General features: G+C 29.7%; 11 protein-coding genes across 11 annotated transcripts; 5 read left to right on the top strand and 6 right to left on the bottom strand.

The window, feature by feature from the left end:
• Nucleotides 1-987: 987 nt before the first annotated feature.
• cgd2_3080 (CpTSP10 protein) lies at nt 988-2163 on the top strand (the record flags this gene model as incomplete). Its single annotated transcript, XM_626502.1, has 1 exon — nt 988-2163. One exon carries the CDS (start codon nt 988-990, stop codon nt 2161-2163), a length of 1176 nt encoding a protein of 391 aa, XP_626502.1.
• A 677-nt stretch (nt 2164-2840) lies between these two features.
• On the top strand, nt 2841-4439 carry cgd2_3090 (hypothetical protein containing a signal peptide; the record flags this gene model as incomplete). Its single annotated transcript, XM_626503.1, has 1 exon — nt 2841-4439. One exon carries the CDS (start codon nt 2841-2843, stop codon nt 4437-4439), a length of 1599 nt encoding a protein of 532 aa, XP_626503.1.
• Nucleotides 4440-5834: 1395 nt separating this feature from the next.
• On the top strand, nt 5835-6908 carry cgd2_3100 (hypothetical protein, 8 transmembrane domains; the record flags this gene model as incomplete). Its single annotated transcript, XM_626504.1, has 1 exon — nt 5835-6908. The coding sequence occupies one exon, from the start codon at nt 5835-5837 to the stop codon at nt 6906-6908; it is 1074 nt and encodes a 357-aa protein (XP_626504.1).
• Nucleotides 6909-7870: 962 nt separating this feature from the next.
• cgd2_3110 (hypothetical protein containing a signal peptide) lies at nt 7871-10993 on the bottom strand (the record flags this gene model as incomplete). Its single annotated transcript, XM_626505.1, has 1 exon — nt 7871-10993. One exon carries the CDS (start codon nt 10991-10993, stop codon nt 7871-7873), a length of 3123 nt encoding a protein of 1040 aa, XP_626505.1.
• Nucleotides 10994-11844: 851 nt separating this feature from the next.
• On the top strand, nt 11845-13623 carry cgd2_3120 (possible transmembrane domain near N; the record flags this gene model as incomplete). Its single annotated transcript, XM_626506.1, has 1 exon — nt 11845-13623. One exon carries the CDS (start codon nt 11845-11847, stop codon nt 13621-13623), a length of 1779 nt encoding a protein of 592 aa, XP_626506.1.
• Nucleotides 13624-13972: 349 nt separating this feature from the next.
• Nucleotides 13973-15232, bottom strand: cgd2_3130 (hypothetical protein with possible transcriptional repressor EZH1 domain; the record flags this gene model as incomplete). Its single annotated transcript, XM_626507.1, has 1 exon — nt 13973-15232. One exon carries the CDS (start codon nt 15230-15232, stop codon nt 13973-13975), a length of 1260 nt encoding a protein of 419 aa, XP_626507.1.
• Nucleotides 15233-16008: 776 nt separating this feature from the next.
• cgd2_3140 (hypothetical protein) lies at nt 16009-18342 on the bottom strand (the record flags this gene model as incomplete). The annotated part of the gene is made up of 1 exon (XM_001388193.1): nt 16009-18342. One exon carries the CDS (start codon nt 18340-18342, stop codon nt 16009-16011), a length of 2334 nt encoding a protein of 777 aa, XP_001388230.1.
• A 692-nt stretch (nt 18343-19034) lies between these two features.
• Nucleotides 19035-21011, top strand: cgd2_3150 (ubiquitin fusion degradation (UFD1) family protein, double Psi beta barrel fold; the record flags this gene model as incomplete). The annotated part of the gene is made up of 1 exon (XM_626508.1): nt 19035-21011. One exon carries the CDS (start codon nt 19035-19037, stop codon nt 21009-21011), a length of 1977 nt encoding a protein of 658 aa, XP_626508.1.
• A 13-nt stretch (nt 21012-21024) lies between these two features.
• On the bottom strand, nt 21025-21447 carry cgd2_3160 (hypothetical protein; the record flags this gene model as incomplete). Its single annotated transcript, XM_626509.1, has 1 exon — nt 21025-21447. The coding sequence occupies one exon, from the start codon at nt 21445-21447 to the stop codon at nt 21025-21027; it is 423 nt and encodes a 140-aa protein (XP_626509.1).
• A 1348-nt stretch (nt 21448-22795) lies between these two features.
• On the bottom strand, nt 22796-24832 carry cgd2_3170 (tbc domain-containing protein; the record flags this gene model as incomplete). The annotated part of the gene is made up of 1 exon (XM_626510.1): nt 22796-24832. The coding sequence occupies one exon, from the start codon at nt 24830-24832 to the stop codon at nt 22796-22798; it is 2037 nt and encodes a 678-aa protein (XP_626510.1).
• Nucleotides 24833-25593: 761 nt separating this feature from the next.
• Nucleotides 25594-26873, bottom strand: cgd2_3180 (replication factor C subunit 5, putative; the record flags this gene model as incomplete). Its single annotated transcript, XM_001388194.1, has 3 exons — nt 25594-25854; nt 25963-26538; nt 26673-26873. Coding segments are annotated over 3 exons (1038 nt in total), but the record flags the coding sequence as incomplete, so codon positions are not given.
• Nucleotides 26874-27327: the final 454 nt, after the last annotated feature.

Here is a 27327-nt window from a genome sequence, read left to right on the forward strand (position 1 = left end):
TAATTGCTTAGTGACTTGTACTTTTATTTCCTTATGAAGGAAAAATTGCCTTTTTTTTGTTGTAAATTAACACTTTTGAAGAAAGGCCTTAATCCTGAACCTGCTAAGTAATTAACTTGACTATTGTTATTTTCCTATATTTTTTAAGTCTTGTTATGACCGTACCGGAATTCTTAATTATTGGCACTTAATTTGCTGCAAAGCTAGAGTATATAGACATAGGTAGCTATCCAAAGACAGTTAAGGATGTAGATAGATATAGTATCTACTCCCGCCCATCTGTAGACACTATGCATTGACTATTTATTTTACTTTAATTTGACTTGTTAAAAAAAAAAAAATTTCACACATTTTTGTTCGTAACTTAATTACAAAGATTGTTTTTGAAATTAAACATTCAAATTACTAATATGTTCCCTCATTTTTTTTCACTCTCTCAATCACTAAAATAGCATTGCTTAAGGCGATTTCAAATCTCCCGCCTAAAAAATGCATGGCTGTACGTATATTGTAGTATACCGGGATTGACATTGTTCTATTCATAATTTAATTTGAAATATCAGGAACAATATTATTGTTTAAAGCTATGGTAAAAATGGGTTGTCGTTAAGCACTACCTTTTGTTATTTAGTTATTGGTTTTCTTTAATTTTTTCAAAGTTGTCATTTCGTTGTTTTATTTCACTTGCAAATGAAATTTGCTGACTATTTAGTCTATATTATTTGTGAACCGCCAAGTTTAATTCTAAATTATTACAAGAAGTAAAAATAACGGGTGCTAAAATGTGAGGGATCTGCTAAATTTTAATTTATTTCTAATAAAAAAAAACTTTATAGTATTTAATTTGATGGTCAAAAATTCAGTTTATGATATATTGCAAGTTACATTAGGCTTTATTTAAGATAAGGGATATATTTTTATCAGAGCTTTCTAGTAAAGAAACACAAAGTTAATTATTATTTCATTCAAGAATAGCTGTGTGGACTCATGATTAAGTATAAAGCTATAGGCAAATATTTGATACTCCTCTGTTATGCTTTTAACATCTTTCTTAGTTTAGTTTTTTGCCAGGAGTTAACATCAATTCTCAATCCTGAAGGTGGGGGTGGGTTTTCATGTAATTATACTAATGCAGAATATACTTGCGGTGGATATTCTGTCACTCCCTGGAGTTCATGGGGAATCTGTTCTGGTTGTAACGGAGTAATCACCAGACAAAGGTCAATTTCTGGAAGCGCTACGCAAGGAGGGCCAAGCACAACCGAACGTGTAAAATGCCTCAATAACCAATCATGCGAACCATGCACTTATACTCAGTGGTCTTCATGGTCTGCATGCTCAGACACATGCGAATCTGGGACCAAATATAGAACTCGCAGAGTTAATTCAAATGTAGATTGTGGTGTTTCTGAAGGTGAACTTAAACTTATAGAAACTGTCAGCTGCAAAAACGACCCATGCAAGTGCGATGAAACAATTAGAGGAGAAAATGGACTGTACTACAGAGGCTGCCAGAAATACTCTAGGTCTGGCCAAAAGTGCTTGAATTGGCTGTCTCTAAAATTCGATGCTTTTGATTATTTAGCCACTCTTGAAAATTCGGGTATTGCCGACCACTCCTTTTGCAGAAATCCTATTTCTAACAATACTTTAGTTCCAACAATCTGGTGTTACGTAAGCGCATCTCCTCTAATTCCACAACTCTGTGATCCTGTTCCAACTGATTGTGTAGTTTCAGAATGGGAGCAGTGGTCCTCTTGCTCTTCTACTTGCGAAGAAGGGAAGATTACCCGTACAAGAACTATTATCCAAGAATCACTTCATGGAGGAGTAGAGTGCCCAGTAGATTTGGAGCAGGTTCAGGATTGCTCAGTTGATGTTATTTGTCCAGTTGATTGCATATTAGGATCCTGGAGTCATTGGTCATCATGTAGTGTAGAATGCGGTAAGGGGAATTCTACTCGGTCCAGAAGTATACTGACTCGTCCAAGGGGTACAGGAGCTGTTTGTCAGGAATATCTACAAACAAAGTCGTGCGAAGGAGAAGGCTGTATGAGTTTTTGGGAAAAGAATAAATACTCAATTATTGGTTTTGCAGCGTTGGGAGTCGTCCTAATTATATCTATTATTTATATTTTAATTCCAAGTAATAACAGTGTTTAGTACTGTAACCTAACTTACAAGATACTGACGAAGTTTTAACAGCAAGAATTTCAATAATTAAATCAAAGGTTTTCATAATTAACTAATATTAATCTTACACCTATTGCATATACTGCAGGGCACTTATAATTTTATCTAGAGTAGCCTTACAGTTAATGCTAGTGAAAAACTATATGAAAAATTTAATACTAATTATCATCTTAAAATAAATTCATTTAAAAATTAAATATTTAAAAAAAATGCTATAAAAATTTAGGCTTTGAATTTTTAGTGGTATGCCGGGACTTTTGTTGAAAGTTGCAAAAAATTAACTGGCGACTTTTTATGATTCTGAATCCATGATTTTTTTTTCGCTCAAACTTTCCAGAATAAAGTAAATTCCCAAAGATGTTCTAAGTACATATAACTGCTCTTCTATCATTCATTACATCATTCAGATTTGTATGGTATTATACTAGTGTACAGTTTTGTGTAATATGACCAAAATTACATGTCTTATTTTAGGCGGGCGATCACATTAGGCTCGCATAAGAGGGGCGGGTGTAGATCTGATTAGTTTCTCAGTTTAAACAAAAAGTTGATTGGGGAGAAAAAAGCAGAACTATAAAAGAAGTTGCAAGAAAGTACAATTAACTATTCTTATTTTTAAGTCTTTGAGAGAGCCTATTTAATTGAAAATGAAGAATCTCGTGAAGGTTATTTTGGGGCTTTTATTTGGACTAGTTTCAGTCCATTCTCTAAGCCTGAGAGCAGGAAGCCAAGAATTGATTATCAGTGAAGACGTTTCAGATTTATTTAATGGGAAAGAGGTCAGAAAAATTGAGGTAAGATCCCCAGTTTCAGGTATATTAAGCAAGGTGAATATCCATCAAACTGGCTATCATAGCTCAGGAACAGCCTTTGTAGTAACAGCTGACTCTAGCCAGTATTATAAGAGTACTATCAATACAGGAGGCAAGAATGTATCAGTAAAGAGAGTCATCGATGCTGGCAGGAATGTATACATTCAGATCTTTAGAGATTCATATGTTACGTTATATACAAACAAGGTTGTTGGCGATAGTGTTTCTCAATATGATCTCTTAGCAATATTATTTGTTGTTAAAACTAGACAGGGAGAAGCTCCACTTGTTAAGAAGTTACCAAGATCTGTTCCAACAATGCCAATTCCTAATCCAACTGCTTCATCTACTACTGTTGATTTAGAAACTGTGAACTCAAGTTTGGATTCCAGTTCTGGACAAATTTCTGAATCAGCGGCTGCTGAGGAAGCTGGACTTGATAAGGAGCAGAAATTGGACTTGACAGGAGAGAGCTCACCAACAGTTGAAGCTGAGAGAGTTACTGAAGAAGTAAAAGCCGATGAAACATCAAACGAAGTTGTGACTCAACAGACATCTGAAGAGATTGCTGAAAAGGTCGACTCAACATTGGATAATCTTGCTTCTATTCCAGAAAAATCAGAATTAGATACTGATGTTACAGATGAAGAAACCAACAAAGAGAATGACTTCTCCGAACTTTCAGAATTTGCATCTGATTCAGAAGAGTCTAAGGGAGCAAGCTCTTCTCGTAATTCAGAGTCTGAACCTGAACCAGCTTCCGTAGCCAGTTCTGAGAATGAGTCTCAAATGACTAAGCCTGATCAAGGGATCGAGCCAACTGTGGAAGAATCGTCTACAGAAATCAGAGTCCTTGCAGAAAAGCAGGATACTGAAACTCCTAGTTTAGATCAAGGAGAAACAATTGAAACTCAAACAAATATTGTTAAGGTTTCTGAGGTTAGCCAAGCACCTGAAGATGTTATTGAAACCAAGCCTATTACTGAAGAGCTTTCAGCTGAGGAAAATTCTCAAAAGGTAGATGAACCTAAAACTGAACAAGATTTGAAGGATGAATCTTCAGCTGAGCCCCCAGTTGAATCCCCAATTGAATCCCCAATTGATTCTCCAGCTGAATCCCCAATTGAATCTCCAGTTGAATCTCCAGTTGAATCTCCAGTTGAATCTCCAGCTGAATCTCCAGCTGAGTCTGCAACTGTTGCACCTACAACTGAGACTGCTGAGGAAGCCAAAGAAGAGGAGCTTTTACAAGGCCTCCCATCTCAACCAGTTCTTGGACAGTTAGAGATAGCTGAAAAGCTTGAAGACTTGGACACTGAGCCATCTGAGAGTATGGAAGAATCAGGAGGTGATGGGGTTGCTTCATTGGATTCTGCTGGGAGAATGATTGGTTCTGATATTGAGAATAGTGGATCAGCTATTGAGAACCCTTAGTAGTTTTTATTTAGTCAAATCTTGTTTCTGGGCCAATTATCACTAGTGTCCTGATTTAAATTGAAGGAAGTTATTTTAATTTTGATTTATAGATGAAGTTACATGGTTCAAAAACTATTGGACTGTTAATCTTTAAGCTTTTACTAATATTTAATTTATATTATTTTTCAATGGGATTCCGTAGTTGGTTTGAAGCAAAATATTGAATTTTTTGGTCGACATTCAATTTCTAACTTGATAATTGAAGAATTTCTAATTATTTCCAACCAAAATTCGAATATTTTTTCTCCTAATTAGTATCTAAATGAATTTTTTAATAAAAGATGAAGTATGATTATTTATGTACTGTTTTCTCAGGTTGAGACGTTTTGCTGTGATTGCCCCTTGCTATTTATTTCTATTTGTTTTCTATTTAAATCTAGTATTATTTATTTAGCAATTAAAACTTTGGCTCCAAGAAGAAGTACTGGTAAGGACACTTATTAAAATAACTAAAAGTTTAATAACAAAATTATTGTTGAGAGGGGGATGTTTTTTTTTCTATATTTAACTTGCATGCAATTTATATTCACAAATTATGCGGTAATTTGTGAAACTATTTAAAATTTTTGTAGAAAATGCATTTATTAGAACAGCTATATAATGTATGAATACATTAGTTAAAACAAATTGAGTATAAGTACTAATATATGAGAAAAAATAATTCTTTAAATACAAGGTTTTTATAATTAGGTTTATTTAATCTTTATTATATATATTTTTTTTTGCCAGGAATAATTACAAAATAACACAAGGGTGGAGACAAAAATAGTCAAGCGGGGTATTTCTTAAACAAATAAGTGTTTTCTGAGTTTAGTCTGTAAAAATACAATGCCTATTAAAATAGATAATTACAGAAGAGAACAATGCTACTTTACTGATTGGTTGAGAACTGTAGCGTGCATACTTGTTTTGTCGGTACATGGAATGGTGCTAGTTCAGAGAATATTCAATTTGAGTGATATCGACAAGGATATATCTGATAATTACTTATTGATTCTGCTCCACCATGGAATGCCGGTTTTCTTTTATTCATCTGGAAGAGCAGCTTTCTTTTCTGCAAACAAATCAGGTAAGCGATAATTAACTAAATAGAAATTGATAAAATTCTGTTTATATAACTATTGAAATATTGTAGAAAATTGCGGATTCCTGAACTTCCTATATAAGAAGACTCTTCGACTTTTGATACCTTCAATAGCAGGATACTTTACTGTAGTTGCAGCAGCAGCATACTTAGGGTCAGATTGGCGTCCATGCGCACCAACTCGTCCATATAATTCAGTATTTGACTTTTATTCAAGATTTCTTGCAGAATTTAATTGCTCTGGATTAGAGTGGCTTTGGACTCTACCTATGATTTTTGCAATTTCAATTATGAATTGGCCATATACGATATATTTGAATCGTGTGGCAAAAGAACGGGCGCTCACAAAGTTTAAAGTTAGTTTAAAGAAAGAAAATGAGTCCGAAAAGATAGTGAATTTTTTTAAGGAGAATAAAACACTATCGATGAGTTTTTTGTTTATAGCAACAATGATGTTTTCTTTACATATTCTTTTAAGTTTTTCAGTGAAGGGGATACTGGTTCCAGTGATATTGTGTTATATTTCACTACCTTTATTCGTTAAGTTTGTAGCTAAAGCTAATCTAAATGAGAAAAGTGACTCGAAAATTACGTCATTTTTAGCTTATTTACCACTTTATTTATCATCCGCATATATTGGTTTGAAATTGGATGATTCAGTCAACAATACATTTTCTTCCAATTATAATTCAAATAATATTCTCCTCTATGGTATGAGATTAGCCGGTGATGAAAGAGCACTCAGACTATGTATTTCGTTATTATTCTACAATTTTTACTATTTGTCAGGATTTTTGGATACTTTATTTCAAGTTGATACTGAAATTGAGAGAAATATCTATCTTAATAATTTAGCTCCTCTCAAAGTTATTATACTAATAGCTTTGAATGCTTTATCTTTTCCTGGGAATAAGTCTCTAGTTTCATATATTTGGGCATATCCTTATTATACTGGAGGAGTAACAACATGCATTTTTATTATTGGAACATGGGTTTGGCTTGAATTGTTCAGAATTACTGGAACTCAGCTTTTTAAAAATGTCAAAATCTCTGAGAATCTCCATAGACATTTTTCACGTAGTGGGATAGTTATTTACATCACACATTCAGTTTGGCTGGAGTTTGTGACCAGATATTTTTTAATATACTATATTTCCCCAGATAGCTCATATTCTTTGTATGACGGAAAGTCCATTAGCCTCTTTGGCTTTGTTTTTCCCGGATTTGGTATGATGAGCTCTTGGATATTACTTAATATATCGGGTATAATCCTCAGTGTTATTACTTACATGTTCATCATCAATTTTAGGATCCCTAGATTATTCTTCGGCATTAGTAATTAAAATCTACCAATAGTTTCCTCTTATTTTTTTTTTCAAATATTCATGCATGCATCTTTATGTACCGGCGCTCTGTTCCATACACTGCGCATGCAACTATGCATCCACATGAATCTAAGTGTACAAAAAAAGAAAAAAACCAAAACAACAAAAAGAAAATATATACAAAAATATTGATAAATCAGAGCAAAACCCGAAGTCTAAAATGAACTAAGCACACTGTTCATAAAAAAAACTTTCGTATTACATGGTGGAATTGAATCTTTGATTAGTGACACGCAAAGCAAAGATTTTACATTGGAAAAATTAACCAATAACACCGTTCCTGGATATAGCGTAAAATCTCCGTAGTCTTAGGAAAAATAACAAACTTCGACAATATTACGAAAAAAAAAGTATCTCATAATAAATGAATTATTGAATGCGGAAAAGTCTTGTTTTACATTGTTAACCCCATATTAAAGGTATAAACTTCGATATTAAAAAGTGTTGGTATGACCGGCTAATATAAAAATTCTTCTTAAAGCTATTTCAAGCCAATGCCGTCCAATAATTCTGAGATTGCTAAACAAATAATGTTATCGTAATAAGGAAGATCGGAAATATTACTTCAATTAACGCCTAACTTTAGTGAACAAAAGACATCTCCATACGGATTCTATTCAAATGTGCAAATGCATAAACATTTATTCAATTAATAAGCCATCAATATTAATTATTAAAGGTATTTATACTCGAAGAACCGAATGTCATTGACTTTCCATTAATTTACAAAAAGCTAAAGGAAAATGCGACTAATAGTTCACATATAGTTGAATTGGGGGAAAAAATTAAAGCCATACATCATCTAATAACATCTGAATATTTTTTCAACTCAAAGATAATACTTTACATCAATTATTGCTTGCACTTTATGGAATGTAAATATAATAATTTAGTCATGGTTTTACCACCAGCTAAGTAATTTAAATCCTTGTTCTCCCAGAAAATACACTAATGAGTACTTCTAATATTACTGAAGCCAAAATTGGATCTTCCTCAACAATTATGACCTTCAAACTAGAGCTAGTGTAATGTTTCACTTTATTGATCAAGGCTTTGATTGCTTGTAATATGTGTTGTTCTGCGCGGTGTCTAGAAACTTCATACATTTCTTTTAAGGAAAATATTTCTAATACAACTTGTTTTTCTGAATTCGCCACAGCCTTAGAGATAACTTCTTCAAAAGCAGACGAAACAGATCTATTGTCAACATCAACCATGTACAATCTACTTAATGTTTTTGTTAATGGTACTGTGTTGTCTCCATATTTTCTATTTGCAACTACGGTAACTCTACCTAGAAGCGATGGATATGAATGACCAATCAATGATAAAATGTTGTGAATTCCTGGACTCAATGCGTCTATAGCTAGAACTTGACAGTTAACAAGGTCTGAAATATTTGCATTAGTTAAATAGAATCTCTTAGAAAGTTCAGTTAAAGAGGTACTGGCAAAAGTTGTTAACTGTTGAACCCAATAATTCATGCTATATAAGCCACTAACATCAGGCTTGGAATGTAGCCTAGTGAATTCGCGAAGTGCTGAATAATGAGAGCTAGTAAATGTTGAACTAGAAGGAGCTGGTCTAGAGGCATCCTTGTTTCCGGTGAATTTTGGTAGTGGAGGTCTTGGAGGAGGTATTTTAGTAGGTCTAGGAGTGGTAGTAGTAGTAGTAGTTCTCATTATACGTCTACTAATTTCCTTCCTAACACTACTTAAGAGATTCTTTGATTTTCTTGGTGTCGTTGCTGGCGCTCTGAATTGTGGAATTATATTACCTCCAACGATTCCGCTTAAGCTCATCCAGTTTCGGTTGATAGATGTAAGGGTTGCACCAATCCCGCCTGAGCTTGCGTATTCAAGATAATAGGTTGCAAAGAGATCCAATGCAAGGAAGAAAACTTCAGAGTTTCTCTCGTAGAATGTGAGGTGGATGGAGTCTCTATGAGGGCTAGTGGAAAAGAATTCATCCATACTTTTAGCTGCTTGGAGGATGTACTCCTTATTTCTTGATTCACTTGTAATCATAGAAGTTGCAATTAATGGGGAGAGAATAGTAGTGCATCTATATTTTGCAGAGGCAAGTATTTTCTTGTAAAGAGCTTCTACAGCCTTGACCCTACTATTATAAATAAACTTTGTAGAATTAAGACAGTAGACTCTGGAAACATTGGTCATCCATGGTTCAATTGTGTAAGCATTTAAAGCTCTCACTCCCAACACCTTGATTTCAGAGCTACCAACTGAAGCGCATTCCTTTGCACTGATACCAAGCTTTACAGCGAGTTCAAGTTGAGCTTTTTCTGATACATCGACTACTAAGCATCCGCATCCAACAACACCTGGATTTGAGCTTGAAAGAATAAGAGAAAAGTGGTTTGAAGTTGTGGGTTGAGGAATTCTACCGTTGTACATTGATTGAATGAATTCAGAAACTGGTGTACCTGACATACATTCTTCATCAGAGTCGAAATAGTATGTTGCTTGTGTACTTGGTCTAATTGAAGGTTGTTGAGATGCTACTGGTCTTAATGGCCCAATAGGTCGCTGTGGTACTGGTGGTGGAGGTCTTGATGGTCTTGGTGGTCTTGGTGGAGGTCTCATAGGTATTGTGGGTGGCATAGGAGTGGTTGTGTCTGTACCAAGTAATTCTTCTGATGTTCTGACATTCATGAAGTATGGTTTTATTTGATCAACAAGAACTTCGAATTTTTCTCTTGTTTCTGTTAAAATAGTGATATGCATCTGCGAATTATAAAGCAAGAACTCATTTAACGCAGCAGCTAAACCCTCAACAGCGGCTGTAATAATTTGAATAGAGTATATATGACGAGAATCCCATAGACCAAAAGGTAAAACCAATAATTCACTCAAACGGTGCTTATCTGCAAATTCAAATATTTGCAAGTAGGCAGCTTTGATCAAATCCATCAAGGATTCATATGTACCTACTTCATGAATGGCATTATAGAAGTCAAGGTACATTACCTTCTTTAAAGATGAGTACCAAATAGCAGGACTTTGGCGATAATTCGTTGATCTTACTGTAACTCCTGATTCCTGAGTAACAGGACTATATGGAAGACCCATTTCTCTCATCAGTTCTTCAAACTTATAAGTCCCGCTTTCCATTATGAAAGCATCGCATGAGTGAATACCTATTGTAAAATCAGAGTATGCCAAAGAAATCTGAGTTGTTACGGAAGTATATTTATTAATGTATGGATCATTGGCTTCTGAAAGTAAAGTAAAGAAATTCTTCATTGTTGGGCAAGCAATACCATCGTATTGGTTGAAATCTGAAAGTAGCTGAGTTCTTGGCAAAGGAACCGGAGTTGGAGCTGGAATTGGAGTTGGGGCTGGAGTTGGGGCTGGAGTTGGGGCTGGAGTTGTACCAGACTGAATCGATTGATTATATGCTACTGGGTTTCTAGTAAATGCCTTTGAGAACCCATGCAAGACTATATTGTAGGAATAGAAATCAGGTGCTGGAATAATAATATTGAATGGGCATTTCATATTATTGTTTCCAAAAGCTGTCATAACCCAACTTCTCACTTGAAAAGCTGCATTATTAACTCTGGATTCAAAGTTAGTAGAGCCTGGTGTAATGATTGGTAATAGGATGTTTGAAACTTGATCTGCTGAAGCTCTATCCAAAATACTAGTGTATAACACAGACTCTGGGGCCGAGGATTGAACACAGTATATTGAACCCAATTTAGTACGACGACTTAAATTTGCATTTAAGTCAAATACAGCTGGGATATGGCTTGTTGTGGCAGGGCATGTAACTCTGGCAGAGTTTAGTAATGCAGTACTATCTGCACTCCTGGAGTCTACGACCAAAGCATCGCATGACGTGGAACTTAGAATTGATGGTGAATATGAATCAAGCAATACAACTGATACACACTTTGCTGAATTAAGAGAACCACCTCTATTCGCCAAGTAGATATCTAAAGCCGAGGTTGAGGCACAGTCAAAGGAGTACACAGCTGCAATTAGCTGAGATAACAGAGTAAAGAGTAATAAATAATTCATTTTCTCTTCTGGAGGCGATATATTCTACCTTCAAATCTCCAGTTTAACTAAATAAATGAATTTAGTGAAATAAATTACGTAATTTTTTTACTTGTACCATTCAGATTATTGAATATCATATAATATATTTTACTATTTATTAAATATATTTTAATACAATTTTCAAAAGAGACAGGCGGTTCCCGCCCAGTTATTTATGCGTTAATAAAATAAAAAAAGGTACCGGTGGATATTAATTAGATAATTAATACAAATGGGAAATCTAATATTAGAAAAGAAAATCTTTTTTTATTTTATTGGAAAAATTATGAAAATTTGTAAAATGTTATCGTAGATTTTAGTAGATAAAATTTTCTTAGTTGTGTGATTTGTTAAAATTTTTTTTTTTTTTTGAATTTAATAAAAGTTTTAATTTTTAGAATAATTCACGTGTTGAAAGCGTATTTAACTTAGCTTGTATAAATATGCCATTAATATGGTATATTTTGTAATTAATAAACGACAATATATTTCATTGTTAATATTATGATGCATATCTATAAATAATTAATATTTTGCCGGTTTTTCTCTTGAATTATGACATTTTTAAATGAGCTTAATTTTTCGTTAATTTTTTAATTATATTTCAAAGTTTGACCAATGCAATTATGGCGGGAAACCATCTTAAGAGGGAAAATTGTTTCATGTAATGGAAAAAAATTGACAAAAAAAAAGATTAAGAAATTTTTTTAAAAAAAGAATATATTAAAAAGTAATTAAAATAGTTTGTTTGAAATATAGCTTAAGGAAATAAGAGAGATTGAAAAGGAACTGAATTTTTTTTTATTGCAAATATTCACTTATATGAATTAATGAGGCACAGAAAAGAATACAAAGCTAGAGAGCTAAATTCTTTTGAAAATGAGCATAGAAGAGAAGATTTAAAAGCAAATATTGAAGAAAGTAGACCAAAAAGTAGCCTATTAAGAATTATTTTGGACTACATAGGTCTGCTATTGTACTATTTTATAAATATTGCCAAATTAATTTTTCATTACATACTTAATCCAAGATTAAATACATTAAAGGAATTATACCCTCATCATACAGCTGGAAAATATGAACCAAGAAGTAAATTTGGGTACCGGTTCTTTTTAGTTTGCAATAGAGTGCAAAATATTGGTTTTGGATTTGAATATAGAGGAGTATATTATTTTAGTAATGCACATTTTAATGCAAATACAGATAAATTAAAGATTGATGGGAAGGAAATTAGGCTATACCAGCAAGGATTTACGATGTTATGTTCAAAAAAAGAGCATAATATGAAAAAGCCAAGAGATGACGAAGATTTATATTTGTTGAATCCCTATATGCCAACAATTAAAGGAAAGTGTATTTACAAGAATCCCTTCTTTTATTCATTTTTCCCAATTAATTCTATTTGTAGGGAGTTTACAGGACTACCTATAACTAATAGTAAGGGGGAGCTGGTATCAATATACGATAATTTTAGAAAAGTGAATAGCTTGGTTTATAATATAATTGGGGACGTTAACTTATGGAAAGAAGAGCAAAGTAATACATGTACTGATTATAAGGTTGAAAGTGTTCAAACAGACCGCAAGGATATACAAGTTTTTAGGGTAATTTCTAAATTTGAGGATGGATGTGATAATTTTGAAAATAATGAAATTGTTGGATACTTTTTCAAATATAACTCAATTAATTACATTTCTGGAGCATTTGTTGATGAATTTGGGAATCTGAGTTTGCCAATAGCACTGGAAGATATTAATGAAGCTGAAAATACTTTAAAATATTCAAATTTATACAGGGATTTATGGGTTTCAGTACCAAATTCTATGCATAATTTAAGTTTGCCAGACCAAGATGAATATGCTTTTGTATTAAATATTACTAGGAACAACCAGAAAGAGATTAAGGGTAGGATAAAAATAGATATTAATCAGCAATTTTGGGCAGAGTTTGTGGGAGTTCCAAATAGAGAATTTTTAGGACTACCAATATTAAATAGAAATGACCAATTAATAGGAGTATATAGTGATTTTAACATAGAAAATAGTTTTGGAAGACTCAAATATTCAGTTTATCTTGGAGGGATAAATACATTTAAGAATTTTTTTTTAAGAATAAGTTTGAGAAATCAAAATACCATACAAACTCTTGAAACTGATTTTGATATGGAAATCCTTGAGCAAGTTGTTTCTCTTTGTTCTATGGGTACTGAAGATAATGATAAATCCTGCAATAAACTTGTAAATAGGGTTCTTTTTGGTGTTGGAAGTGAAGATATTTCTCAACAAACTTATGAAAATCTTGAATTAATATTAAAAAAAAGATATCAAGATTCATCTTTGTACCCTGATAGCATTATTTCTGTTTCTAATAACCCAAATATTAGATACACTCAAGTACAAGATAAGAAGTTCATTATAGCAAATACTAACTGGATAGGGTATTCTTACCTTAATAGTGGCAACTTATTCCCATTTAATTCTTCTAAAAGTCTCCTAATCATATTATCTAACACTTCTACCGTATTAACTGAAGAGCTTCTTGAGAGTTATTATAAAAAAACTCATAAAACCAAACGTGGATTTTATCTCAAGTTTATTTCAAATAAATAATTTTTTTTTGCTTAATTATATGCAGCCATCCATATTCATTGTGAATGCATGCATGCAATTTTTTCCTATGATTACGTGTATTGCATGCATTTTCTTTCTTGATTAAAAAAAAAATTCAAAAAAATGATCTATAAGTTGGATTTATTAATAAAAAGGTAATCTCTCTAATAATAATATAATTTATTACTAAATAATGATTATTAAAATTTGTTGTTTATTATATAATTCAAATCTAATATTAAGATTTAAATGAATAATAAATCTTGATATTTGACAATATTCTTTTCATTTTCTCTTTAATGTATTTGAAAATAGTAAAGTTGTAAAATTATAAAATAACTAGAATAAATTATGCATTAGTATATAATATCATCATATTTAGGAAGATGATTAATAAGCTTTGTAAAATATGATAATTTGAGAATATTGGTAAAGAATTACTTTTTCTAAAATGTTTCTTGTAAAATCTTCTAAGTCCATGTTTAAGATCAAATGGTCCTCTATCAATAATTTCATAATCAATAATATCCAATCCATTTTCATTTTTGCATTCTTCTGGATTTAATAAACATTTACAATCATTCGAATTAGGATTATATGTACAATGACAGCCAGGATTGAATGGATTAATATAACATCCACACAATTTTGAATATGGATTTAAATTACATGGGCATCCAATACTATAAGGACTTGTTGAGCATCTTGGTATTATTGGAAGAGTAATATCATTAGTACAAGAAATAATAGTTTTACATTCATTAGTCATAGGATATGTAATATTATATTGATTATTTTGTATATGATTATATATTGATTGATCATTATAACAGAAGCAATCAATTCCCATTGGATTAGTATAACATTTATATTCATTATTATGTATACAATAAATTGGATTATTAATACACATGAATTTTATATTATTAGTAGTTTTTAAACTTGCTTGACAGAATGGATTATGTTCATTATTAATGTTATCAATATTTCTTTTCCATAGAATAATTTTACCATATTTATTATTAAATTCATTTTCTATTAATGTAATTCTTTCAATATCATTATAAGTTGGATAATCAATTAATATATTTTTGATTATTGATAAATCAAATATTATACCTTTTAATTTACCATTTGGTAAATTACATTTTTCATATCCACTAAATAATTTATTTGAATTTTCTGCATATATCTCATCAATTACAATATCTTGTATATGTATTCCTAATATATTGGAAATATGTTCTTTTAATGCCATTGTAATTTGTTTATAGTTATCTTTTCTTTCTTCACAAAATGAAGATTCTAATAATGCTAATGTAATTGTTTGAATATGATTATGCTTTCCAATATCACTATCAGTATTTTCTTCTTTTTCCCGTCCTTTAGTAGTTGGTAATTTTGTATTATTATTGTTAATAGGAATTGAAGTGGAAGTTTTAGAAGTGAAGGATTTTCTAGTAGAGGTGGTGGTAGTAGAAGTTGTTGTTGTTGTTATAAGAATGGGTAATTTGAGTAATAATTTATCTTCTTTACTTGCAAAAAGTTGAGAATCATTACCATTACTCATTCCATCAAATTCTATATCATTATTTGGTATAGAGTTCATTTTGAGTGTATTTGATAAATCATCAATATTGGGAGTATATGTTATGTTAACTGGAGGTATTTGTTGTTTTTGCTGTAGTAGTATTTGATTTTGTAGTATTAGTAGATGTTGTTGCTGGCTTTGTAGTGGTGGTGGTAGTAGTAGTAGTAGTTGTTGTCGTCGTAGTAGTAGATGTTGTTGGCTTTATGGTGGTAGTAGTAGTAGTAGTAGTCGTTGTAGTAGTAGTAGTAGTAGTAGTAGTAGTAGATGTTGTTGGCTTTGTGGTGGTGGTGGTGGAAGTAGTAGTAGTAGTAGTTGGCTTTGTAGTAGTGGTGGAAGTGGTAGTAGTTCTGCAGTAGTAGTAGTAGTAGTATTAATAGTAGTAGTAGTAGCTGTCGTTGTTGAGGTAGAAGTAGAACTTATATCTACAGCAGTAGCAGTAGTAGTAGTAGTTGTGTATGTTGGTGTCTGTGAGAAGTACTAGCAGTAGAAGTAGAGGTTGTAGTCGTAGTAGTAGTAGTAGTAGTAGTAGTAGTAGTAGTTGTAGTAGTAGTTGTTGTAGTAGTAGTAAATAGTAGTAGCAGTCGTAGTAGTAGTAGTAGTAGTAGTAGTAGTAGTAGTAGCAGTAGTAGTAGTAGTAGTCGTTGTGGTGGTGGTAGTAGTAGTAGTAGTAGTAGTAGTAGTTGTAGTAGTAGTAGTAGTAGTAGTAGTAGTAGTAGTAGTAGTAGTCTTTATGGTGGTAGTAGGAGGTGAGAAGTTAGGTGGTAGTTGGGGTTTAGAAAGTAAATAGTTTGGTTTTAAAAAGAGAGAAGGTATGTGGTAGAGAGAACCACTCCTTCTGTGGAAGTAAGGAGGAGTGGTTTGTTTTTAAAAAAAGAAGAAGTTGGTTGTGTAAGTAAGTAGTAGGTGGTAGTAGTTTTTTTGTTGGGGGTGGTAGTAGTAGTAGTAGTAGTAGTAGTAGTAGTAGTAGTAGTAGTAGTAGTAGTAGTAGTAGTAGTAGTAGTAGTGGTTGTGGAAGTACCTGTCTTTACAGTGGTAGTAGTTGTTGTAAAAGCATTGTTCATAATACTTTTATTATTAGAAGTTCTAGAATTAATCAAAGAATCTGATTTATTTCCGGTATTTCTATTGTTATTACTACCATTAAATATTGAAATATCTGTTGAATTGTTATTATCATTTAAAATTTGTTTATTATTTGAATTTTTATCATTTTCATTATATATATCTAAACTTTGGTCATTATTTAGTCCATCAGTTATTTCATATTCAACTTTTTTCTCTCCATTATTACTATTATTCAATAATAAGCCTTTAGATTTAGAATTTGTCTTATTTTCCTCACCTTCTTCATTAATAATAATAAATGGTCCCCTTGTTTCTATTAAGGCATCCTCAACATTAGTTAAAAGATCAATATTATCTGAAATTTTATGATTTTCATCAACTATTGTGGTTGAATTAAAGGAATTGGTTGTAGTAATTGAATTTGTGGTGGTGCTAGTTTTTGACATTTTAGCTGTACTTGTAGAAGTTCTAGTTTCTTCATCCTTGGCTTTAGGACTGCTAGTAACTGTTCTCTTTATGTTAGAATTTGTAGTAGATGTGGTTGTTGAAGTGTCATATTTTGATTTAGTGGAGATAGAACTTATATTACCATTAATAGTTTTAATTGGATTTAATGCATTATTAGTGGTTTCCAAATTATCTACACTTAAAATATCACTTATTCCACCACTACTTGGAAGCTCAATATTTATAGTACTATTACTTGCTAAGATTTTTGAAGATTCTGTTGATGTTACTGCTATTGTTGTTGTTGTTGTGGAAGTATTCAATATTGATTTGGATGGCTTATTATTATTGTTATTGCTACCAATAAAAGTAGTTATTGTACTGGTACTATTATCAAGCTTTGAAATCTCTAATGTACTATTACTAGATGCTTTAATCGAACTTATTAAAAATTTTGGAGGCGCTTTAGTTGTTAATCTACTTAATAATAATAGAGATTCAGGATTATTTGTAGTAGTTGTTGTATATTGTTTTCGAACATTATTTTGACCTCTATTTAAATTCTTGGAAAATAAATCTGTTAAAATACCATTAAACTTTTCCTTGTTATTTACTTCTTCATTTGAATTAGAATTATTATCATCAATATAATTTAAATCTTCCTTATTGTTTGTATTAAATGAACTTATTTTCATCTCTTGTTCTTTTTCATATCCTTTCTCTAATGACCAATTTTCATCAATTTCATTATCTAAACTTTTTACAGTACTATTAATAATAGTAACGGTGGAAGTGGTGGAAGTAGAGGTTGTAGTAGTAGCTGTTGTGGTAGTAGTAGTAGTATTAGTATTAGTAGTAGTAGTAGTAGTAGTAGTAACAGTTGTTGTTGTTGTTGTAAAAGGCAAGAGAATATGCTTGAATGGTATATTCTCTTTAATATTTTTAACAATTCCACTATTTTTTTCATTACTCTCAATACTAATAAATGGAATATTATCAACTTTTGATATTGTTAAACTACTAACACTATTACCATTTGAAATATCTTCATCTTTATTAATATCTTCCCTTGTACTAATTGTAGTTGTACTTGTAGAAATAATACTCTTCCAACTGGATTTTCCGTTATTATTGTTATTATTATTAATATCATTAATATTATTAGTAACAGTAGAATTACTAAAGTTTCTATTCTTTCCCAATTTGTAATTATTAATAATAAATTCACCTGGATTATTTTTTATTTTTACTGAATTCTTCAAATTACCTACATCCTTTATATACATATAATCAGGAAATGAGTATTCATTATAATATTGTCTAAGCAATTCATCCTTTTGAGACGTTAATAATTTGTTATTACTATTACTATTATTATCATCAATAATTAAACCCGCATTTCTAACTTTAATCTCAATCTTTTCACCATTATTCTTTTTCTCCTTACTCATTTTTACTATTTCATCTTTATTTACTGATTTATTATTATTATTATTATTATTATTACTTTTATTACTATTATATGCAGCTTCTAATAATAAATCATCCATATTAAATGAAAATATTACGATTATTATTAATAATAAAAATACTGATATTTTCTTATTTATTATCATTTTCAAATTCTTCAATTTACATAAAAATATATATTTCTTCTTTTACTACTCTATTATTTATCTTAATTTATATCATAAATCTTTAAAGTTAAGCTATTTTATACTATCTTAATTTATGATGAAGATTTTTTTTTAATATATATTTAAATAATTTCTATTTCTCATATATTCAACTTTTTAATTTTTTTTTAATATAAATTTTTAATACTTTATTTTAAGTGACTGCCACTATTAAAAATACTACTACTATTATTACATTTTTAGAGGTAATTTTTTTTATTTATTGTAATAAATATAATTTCATCATATTGTTTTATTTTTGCATGTATTATTTAAATTTACAAACTTTTGCCCGCTGACTTTATTTGCATGCATGCATTTTCGTCTCCAAATTTTTTTGTTCTTATTTAAAAAAAATGGTTTTGTGCATTAATGACTTTGTGGGTTGCGCGGCAAATTTGAATATATTTTTTTCTATTGGTTGAATTAAAAAAAAGAATTTAATTAATAATAAATAATTTATTAATAGTTAAAGTGTGAGAAGTAGTGGAAGTATTACTTTTATTATCTTTGATAATAATAAGAATATAAATTAAAAATATTGGTCTTTTTTTTTTTTTCTTTCCTATCCCTTTTACTTCCATTCAATTATACTCCTTACTCTTACCAGAAAAGCAAATAAAGAAGTTTAAATGGACGATTTTAGCTTTTCCTTAAATAAATTAAGAAAAGAACAAGAAAAAGAAAGAAAAAAAGTACTTGAAAAAAAACAAAGAGAAAAAAAATTTCAAGAAATCAACAAATTTAAAATTGATGATTACTTATCTAATATTGAAAGAACCTTTATTAAACAACAAAATAATATTTCAAATGAAGTGTATTTAGAACATAAAAACCCAAATAATCAAATTTTTCAAGAAGAAAATAAATACTCTTGGATACTTAAGCTAAATTTAAAAGATTATAATAATAATAATAATAATAATAATAGTAATAGTAATTCAAAATTTCCAAATAATGGTGAAACTGATCAAGTAATACTCCCAAATAACCTACTTAAAATATTAAGTAGTGATGAATCAATATATCCACTATATTTTAATATAAAATGTTTAAACCATCATATTTCTGAAAATATTAATCCAATTGAAACTCATTGTGGAGTATTGGACTATTCCGAAGAACCAGGATACATTTCTTTACCGAATAAAGTTCTTAGATGTTTAAATATTAATCCAAATGATTCAGATTTTAAAAGTAATAAACCAATAATATGGATTCAAATTACATACAAAAAACTTTTAAAAGGATCTTTTGCTTCTTTTGAAATCTTAAATAATCAGGATATATTCAAAATGCATGATATTGAATCTTTACTTGAAAGTTATTTAAGAAATCATTTTCTTACTTTGACAATTGGAGATACATTAATGATTAATCAACCAAATTATTCTAGTAATAACTATTGTATTTCTTTAATTAAAGTAAAACATTTAGAACCTGATAATTCGATTAGTTTAATCAATACTGATATTTCATTAGATATTACATATAAAGATTCAAAGAATGAACAAACAATTCAAGATCATGCTGAAAATACCATTGAAAATTCAATCAGACTGATGAATATTGGTGATATTATTCATTTTGATGATAAATTGGATGATTTAATTAATTTCAAATTAGATATACCATTTAATTTGAAAAAAGTCTTTCTAAATGAATCAGATACTGAAAATAATACAAAATTGAATATTTCAATCATTTCAAATCATTATTATGATATTTTTGTTTCATTTCCTCCCATTTTTGAAGCATCATCACATCTTCACATTTTCAGATCGTTTCCTGAAGACTACTGCTACTACTCTAATTCTAACAACAATAATAAAAGCAAAAATACTAACCTGGTCATATCAAGTAACGAATTTATTAACTACTTAAAAACATTAGAAAGAAATATTTCTTGTAATCAAGACTCATCTTCATTGTTATTATTATTTCCCTCGATACTTTTTATTACCATCCAAAAACATAAAAATTCATCCTCAATTAACAATGATATTATTTCAAATAATGAAAAATGCTCATTATCTTCTAGTATTCAAGTAAATATCCAATATTATAAAAAGGAAAGTACAATAGACGTAATCAATCAACCAATAGAAAACGAATTTTCAACTTGTATTAATTGTAAAAGAAAAATACCGAGTGATAATTTAGATCTACATTCTTTACAATGCGAAAAAATGTATAAAAGATGCAATCAATGCGATCTTATTTTAAAAAAGAGTGATTTTGAAAAACATACTCACTGTAATAAATGTATTAAATTTGGATTAAGCTTAGACCAAATTCAAATTCATGACAAATTATATCATCAATTTACTCAATGTAAACTTTGTAACCAAGATAATATTAAACCTATACAACTTACAATACATCAAACACAAGAATGTCCAAAAAGGATAATACTTTGTAGGTATTGTAATAATTTTGTACAAGCCGGTACCGATGGACATTATGTTGATTATAAAGATAAGTATTATTATAACTTAACATCACACGAATCTTATTGTGGATCTAGAACAACAAATTGTAATATATGTAATAAAATTGTATTAATTAAAGAATTAAAATTTCATATTGATCTAGTACATGCAAAATAAATATTATTTTCTATCAAAGTTCAATTCTCTCCTTCATAAACTTATTATTAAATGGAATCTGATCAGTATTCTCCAAATTTGAAATACTATATTTTTGGGGGAAAACATCAAAATAACTCATTACATCCTCTTCTAGATCTAAATTATTCATCTGAATGGAATTTTTATTTTCATTACTATCAATTATAAAATTATTACCCATATTTGCTTTATTCTCATTATGTAAACTTTTTAATATACAATACGTACTCATCTGTTTAATCAAAATATCTTTTAGATATTCCTTTTCTATTTTTAAATTCTCAATTTTCTTCTTCATATGTAATTTATCTTTAGATTCGTTTTTTTCATTATATATTTCTTTAATCATACAAATTACCCTATCTATTCCTTTAATGAATTCTCTACATAAAGACTGTTCTCTTAATAATTCCATCTTCAGTTCTTCTTCCTTTTCGTCACTTTTAACCCCTTTTTGATTATTTTCTAAAAAAAATATTACTTTATACTTTAATAATAAAAAAAATAAAGTCAATCAAATTTTAATTAGTCATTTTTTAATCATTAACTTTCCCATATTTACAAACGTACCTTTTTAATCTCTAACTCTAATTTCTTAACTTCCCATTTAACTTCACATAGCAATGTTTCAACCAACTCTTTAGTTGCTCCTGTTATATACCCATCCAGATCTTTCTCTTTAACTTTATTTATCTCAATATTACCTGAATTTCCTACTTTGTAAATTTCATAGTTTTTCTCCATATTTACTTTTTCAATTCTATTATACAAACTAATATTAAGATCTCGTTGATTTCTTCTCAACTACTGATTTACCTTTATTTCATATTAATAATACAAAAAATAACTGTTTTAAGTTACTAAAAAATTTTTCACCTAATAAAAAAGGTAAAGATTAATGTATTTTTTTTAACTTAATGATTTTGAAAAAAAATGTTAAAATCTTCTGCTTAGAGCAATGAAATCATTCAATATTCATCCACATTTGTCAAATTTTGTTTTGACAAGTCGGTATCTAAGATCCTTTTTCAAGAATTAAGATAAACTGACTTAATTAAGATTTATTGACCAAACAAAGTTGAATATAGGCAAATGATTCTTACTTTAACTAGTATTTTTTGTTTCTTATTTATTAATTTCTATTTTCTGTATACTAGATGAATAATAAATATTGTTTCTGCCAATTTAAACGCTTTCCCGCCATTAATTAATTTTATTAAGATCATTACTTAGCATGCAAATCAATAATTTAAAAATAAAGCGCCAAATTGCATGCAATTTCTATATTTTCTCCCCACATATTTTTTTGACAATTTTTTTTTGGAAAAAGAAGGAAAATAAAAAAGTTTTGTTTATTTTTAAAGGTTTTGAGTGTTCACAAAATGTTTAGCTGAAATTTCTTTTTAAATCTATAAATAGATTTTCTCTTATTATGTTCTATTTTAAAGTCGTCAGAGCGACTTTTTTTTTAATAAATATACATTATCATTTTTTCGAATTATTAAAAAAAAGATTAATTACTAATTAAGAATATAGAAATATATAGAGATACTTGATTAGTTAAACAAATGTATTAATATTATATTGTAGGTGTATTTCTATTGAAGTTCGTGTACTATATGCTTATTATTTGAAGTGGCGCCAATATGTGGGGCTAAAGTTTCTAATTAATTTATTATTGTTAATCCAGAAAGTTTAATGTTTAATAAAGCTATTAACGGTAGAAAAAAAAAGGAAGAAAGAAAAGGCAAATGAATTAATAATTATTGCTGATATGACCATGGACCAAATTTATTTTTCTGAATTTCCTTGCATTTAATACTTAATTCCTTCAAGTGATCCTTGTTGATACTCTTAATCAGCAACGTTTTAGTAATATTCAAAAGTCTTTCCAATGAAGACTTTAGCTTGTCCTTAATTTCATATATGCTTTTGCTTGGAGTTTGTCTTTTTGTGATTCCAACTTCCTTATTGTTTTTATTACAAGAAGAACTATTATAAGTATTGTTAGTACTAGTAATATCAACAGAAGATTCCGGTATAGAGCTATGATCGCTTTGTTCAAAAATACTTGTCATTATCCCATCATAGTATTCCTTATATCTTGTAATGATTTGATTGTTAACGTCAGTTTTTTTAGTAAAACCAGCTTCCAAACTTTGAGAAGGCTGGTTTTGCTCGGGAATCAAACGATTTTCGCAAGAATTCGACGGATCAATACATTTTAAATCATCATATTGAGAATCTGCGATTGTACTGTTTAAAGCAGGCTTCTCTTCATCCTGTTCTTCCTTTTCCTTTACTTCGTCATTGTCTAAAAAATACTCGAAGCTTTGCATATTCAAATCAGTAGAATTTATAGGTATACTATCTCTAATCTTGTGATTATCATCTTTGAAAAATTCAATGCAATCATAAGAGGGATTGGATGAATATTTGAGCTCCATTTCTTGGATATAATCAACATCCAGATCTATTTCAAACTGAGATTCTGTGATAAGTTCACTCCATACATGAGGTAAAGAAATTATATTAGGATCATTTGTTAGATTACCATGATTTACAACATTATAATCACCAGAATCATTTATTAAATCTGAATCAGGAAATCCAAAGTCATTACTTTTGTGGTTAATATTATTATTGTTAGTATTATTAGAAAACAATGTATTAAAGTTATTAAAGAATCGAATTACATTACTTTTTCCTAGTTCATCTTTGATATTCAAAAATACATTTCCAAAGATTCCATTCTTAGTTGTTGGAGTTGAGTATTTGATTGCATTCATAATATCTGCAATATCATTTGAATAAAGTATATTGGATTCAATTCTTTGAAGCCTATATAATATAAGTTTATATAATGGAACCCAACCTTGCTGAAAGAAATCATCCCAAAATTTTCCTATGATATTTAAAGGTATACTATATGAGAAAAGAGTTAGAAACCAATCAGTAGCTAACATATCTATAGTGCCTCCCTGTCTAATAATATGATCCCATATAATATGTAATTCTTTTTCCATTAATTGATTCAAAATTAAACATTTGACTCTTAATCCCGGCAATCCTGATACAAACATTTCTCTCATGCCGTAATTAAACATTAAAGAAACCAATAATTCAAATGCCTGTTCTTCACTACTTGAATGCCAAAGTATACATCCAACTAAAAAATTCATACCTTGTACATATCCAACATCTATATCCATCAATGAATATATTAACAAAATCTTACTCAAGTAACTTTTACCTTCAAATTTGAAATAAGAAATTGATGGATACGTCCTACATACATCCATATATATACTATTCATTACTCTATTACTAAATATTTTATTTATTACACCATTTTCTGTCAAATCTATTTCAATTATATCGCTTCCCTCCATTCTTACAATGTACTCGACTATATTTATTAATTCTCTATAAATGGTTGTCAATCCTAATTCATTAGATTTCGAAACCTCTAACCAATTCTGCATTCTCACACATCTTCCTTGATTGTCTTTATCACAATCACAATGAGGCCCTACTTTATCAAGCTTTAGAAATCGAACAAAACTAAGTCTTTTTCTATCATTTGTTTTTTTTCTCAAATCCGAATTTAGGCATCCTGGTTCTTTCGTATTCGTCTCCTCTTGCTTCTTCTCAAATCCTGATTCTGATTCAGAATCAGATTCTACTTCATTCTTTGATGGCTGCATTTCTTCTACATTATTCAATGAGGGAACAAAATAATTATATGCTTTTTTCACTGCTAGCAAGGTCACAATATTTGTTTCCTCTTTCAATTCCATTAATTTATCGTCAAAATAACTTTATTTCTCTTCTTTATAAACTTCCACTAAGTCTATCCATTTGCCACTTCTTTCTTTTCGTACTTTTTTTAATCTTCACACATTAATTTTACTACTGAATTTAATAGTCATATTTTCCCGCCTTTTGCCAGTTAAATATGATGGCAATAATGAGCACACAAAAAAAAAATGTACAGTAATGATTAGAGGCTTAATAGCTTTTGAATATTCATGAAAGTATTTATCAAATTTTTTTTTAAGTTAATATGAGATCCTAAATTGTATAATAATTTACTTTTACTGAAGTATCAAAAAATGTCTAGTGGTGATAGAATGAATTCACATTAATTTAAAAAATAGCAAAGCTAGTAATACTGGGAATGGAAAGGGAATAAAAAAGAAGAGGGAAGGGCTCATAAATTGTTTGAAATAAAAATATGAATTAATTCTGTCGAATTGTTATCGCCTATTCTCTGTTTTCTTAAACAAATATATTAAAAAACAAAGAAACTTACAAAAGTACTGTTAGCTTGATTGATTTTATATTCGATTTTGTTCTTTAATTATCAAAAGTGGTATTAAATAGAAGGTAATTTAAAACTGTTAATATGCTAATTCTATTTACTGAAATTCAGCCTTTTTTTCCAATAATATAATGTTCAGTATGTATGCATTACGCACCGGCGGCAATTTAATTGTGCATGTATTGACTATATTATACCATGTGGGGCGGCAAATGAGTGCAGAAAGGAGGAATAGAATCATTTTGAATATTTATGACAGTTCATAACTTGTGCTAGAAAGGCTTCAATATGCCATATATCTTTACTTCCAAGCTTTAATGTATGAGCGTAGTGTGCAGCAGCATTAATAATGATTGGTTGAGCACTGGCAGAAACAATTGATAGTAGCTGTTTAGTTAATGTAACAAGAATCAAATCAGCTGGAATACAGCTACATAACAAGTCGTATAAAGGTTCTCTTACATCTAAAAGCGTTTTTGGATGAGGGTTTTTAACAATCTGAGTTTAGAAATAAAAAAAATGTTGGTTAGAGGTTTTGGGATGGGAAATCAAATAAGAAATAAATTATATATATTCAAATCTTGGAGGTTTTTGTAGGAAACTTACGCTAGTGGCAATATCAATGCAAACCTTTTGCCATGGAAGCTTCAAAGCACTTGGAGGATTTGAAAAAGATTGTGTATGAGCAGTTTCTAATATTAGAATTGCTCTTCTTAAATTACATTCAGATTCTGTAACTATTTGTTCGAGATAATTATTAGGTACTTGAAGATTTTCAGAATTAGAAATAAATCTCAAAACTTGAAGAACCTCCTCAGGAGAAGGTAAAGGCACCCTAATACATAAACATCGGCTTCTTAAGGGTGGAATGATAGATGATAACTGTTCACAATGTAATATTAATCTACTGTTATTTGAATACTTTTCCATAGTCCTTCTTAGCCCTGCTTGAGCCTTTAAAGATAAGACATCAGCCTCCAGTATTGTAAATACACGATAATTTGGGCCTTTAGAAAAGAATGAGTTGGCTCCCATTTGTGAACTTAGTTGCTTAATTAAATATTGTGTAACTATGCCATCCTTCGTACCCAAATCTGGTGCACTAATCTGCATATGATGGGGGCTTTGGCATAAAACAAATTCACTATTTGTTCCTTCTGGTTTTATCATATCTGCTTTAACCTATAAAAAAATTACTCTAGTAAATCGTACTATAAAGAAAATTATTATTATTGCTTTACTTTCCTTCTCAATTCAACTCTCAGTTCAAACAATAATAATGGAAATATTGTTAATTACAATTTCTCCCAACTTACCTTATCTACTGAATCTCCAAAAATTTCGTGCAGAACTGATGAAATTCTTACTTTTTTCCCTCCCCCTGAAGGGCCGTAAAAAAGCAAATGTGGAATATTACCATTTGAATTTGAAGTAATCTTTTCTAATAAACTATTTAGTTCTTTGTTGCACTTCAAATCCCTAAGATATCGTGGCTGGTATTTATCAATCCAAAGCATTTCACAATTTTTTTTCCTCTTCTTTCTGAATATTTATTTTATTTCTGTTTATATATTTCATTGGTAAATTCCCATTCCTGTTTTTGGCGCCAAATACGCCTCACATTACGCTGGTACTTATTAATTTCAAGTCAGACAATATTATTTGGTTGTAAGAGAGAAATAGATCAATAAAAACAATAATTGATTTAATATTTAGGATGGAACACATCTAAACAAAGTAAAACTAAGCATTAAAAGAAAAATAAAGAAATAAGAGGAGGTTTTGGTCTTCTCAAAGCTCCCACTTTTCCTCCTAATATCCTCTCATTCATTAAAAATATTATTTTTATCAAATAATAAAGCCAACCTCCAATATAGATATATACAATAGTATTATAGTAATAACAATAACATGCAACTTAATAGTAATAGTAATTTTGTTTATAGTGGCAGTCAATAAAAATATATTTTA

Source organism: Cryptosporidium parvum, chromosome 2 (assembly GCF_000165345.1).
Source record: "Cryptosporidium parvum Iowa II chromosome 2, whole genome shotgun sequence".
In the NCBI taxonomy this organism is placed as follows: domain Eukaryota; phylum Apicomplexa; class Conoidasida; order Eucoccidiorida; family Cryptosporidiidae; genus Cryptosporidium; species Cryptosporidium parvum.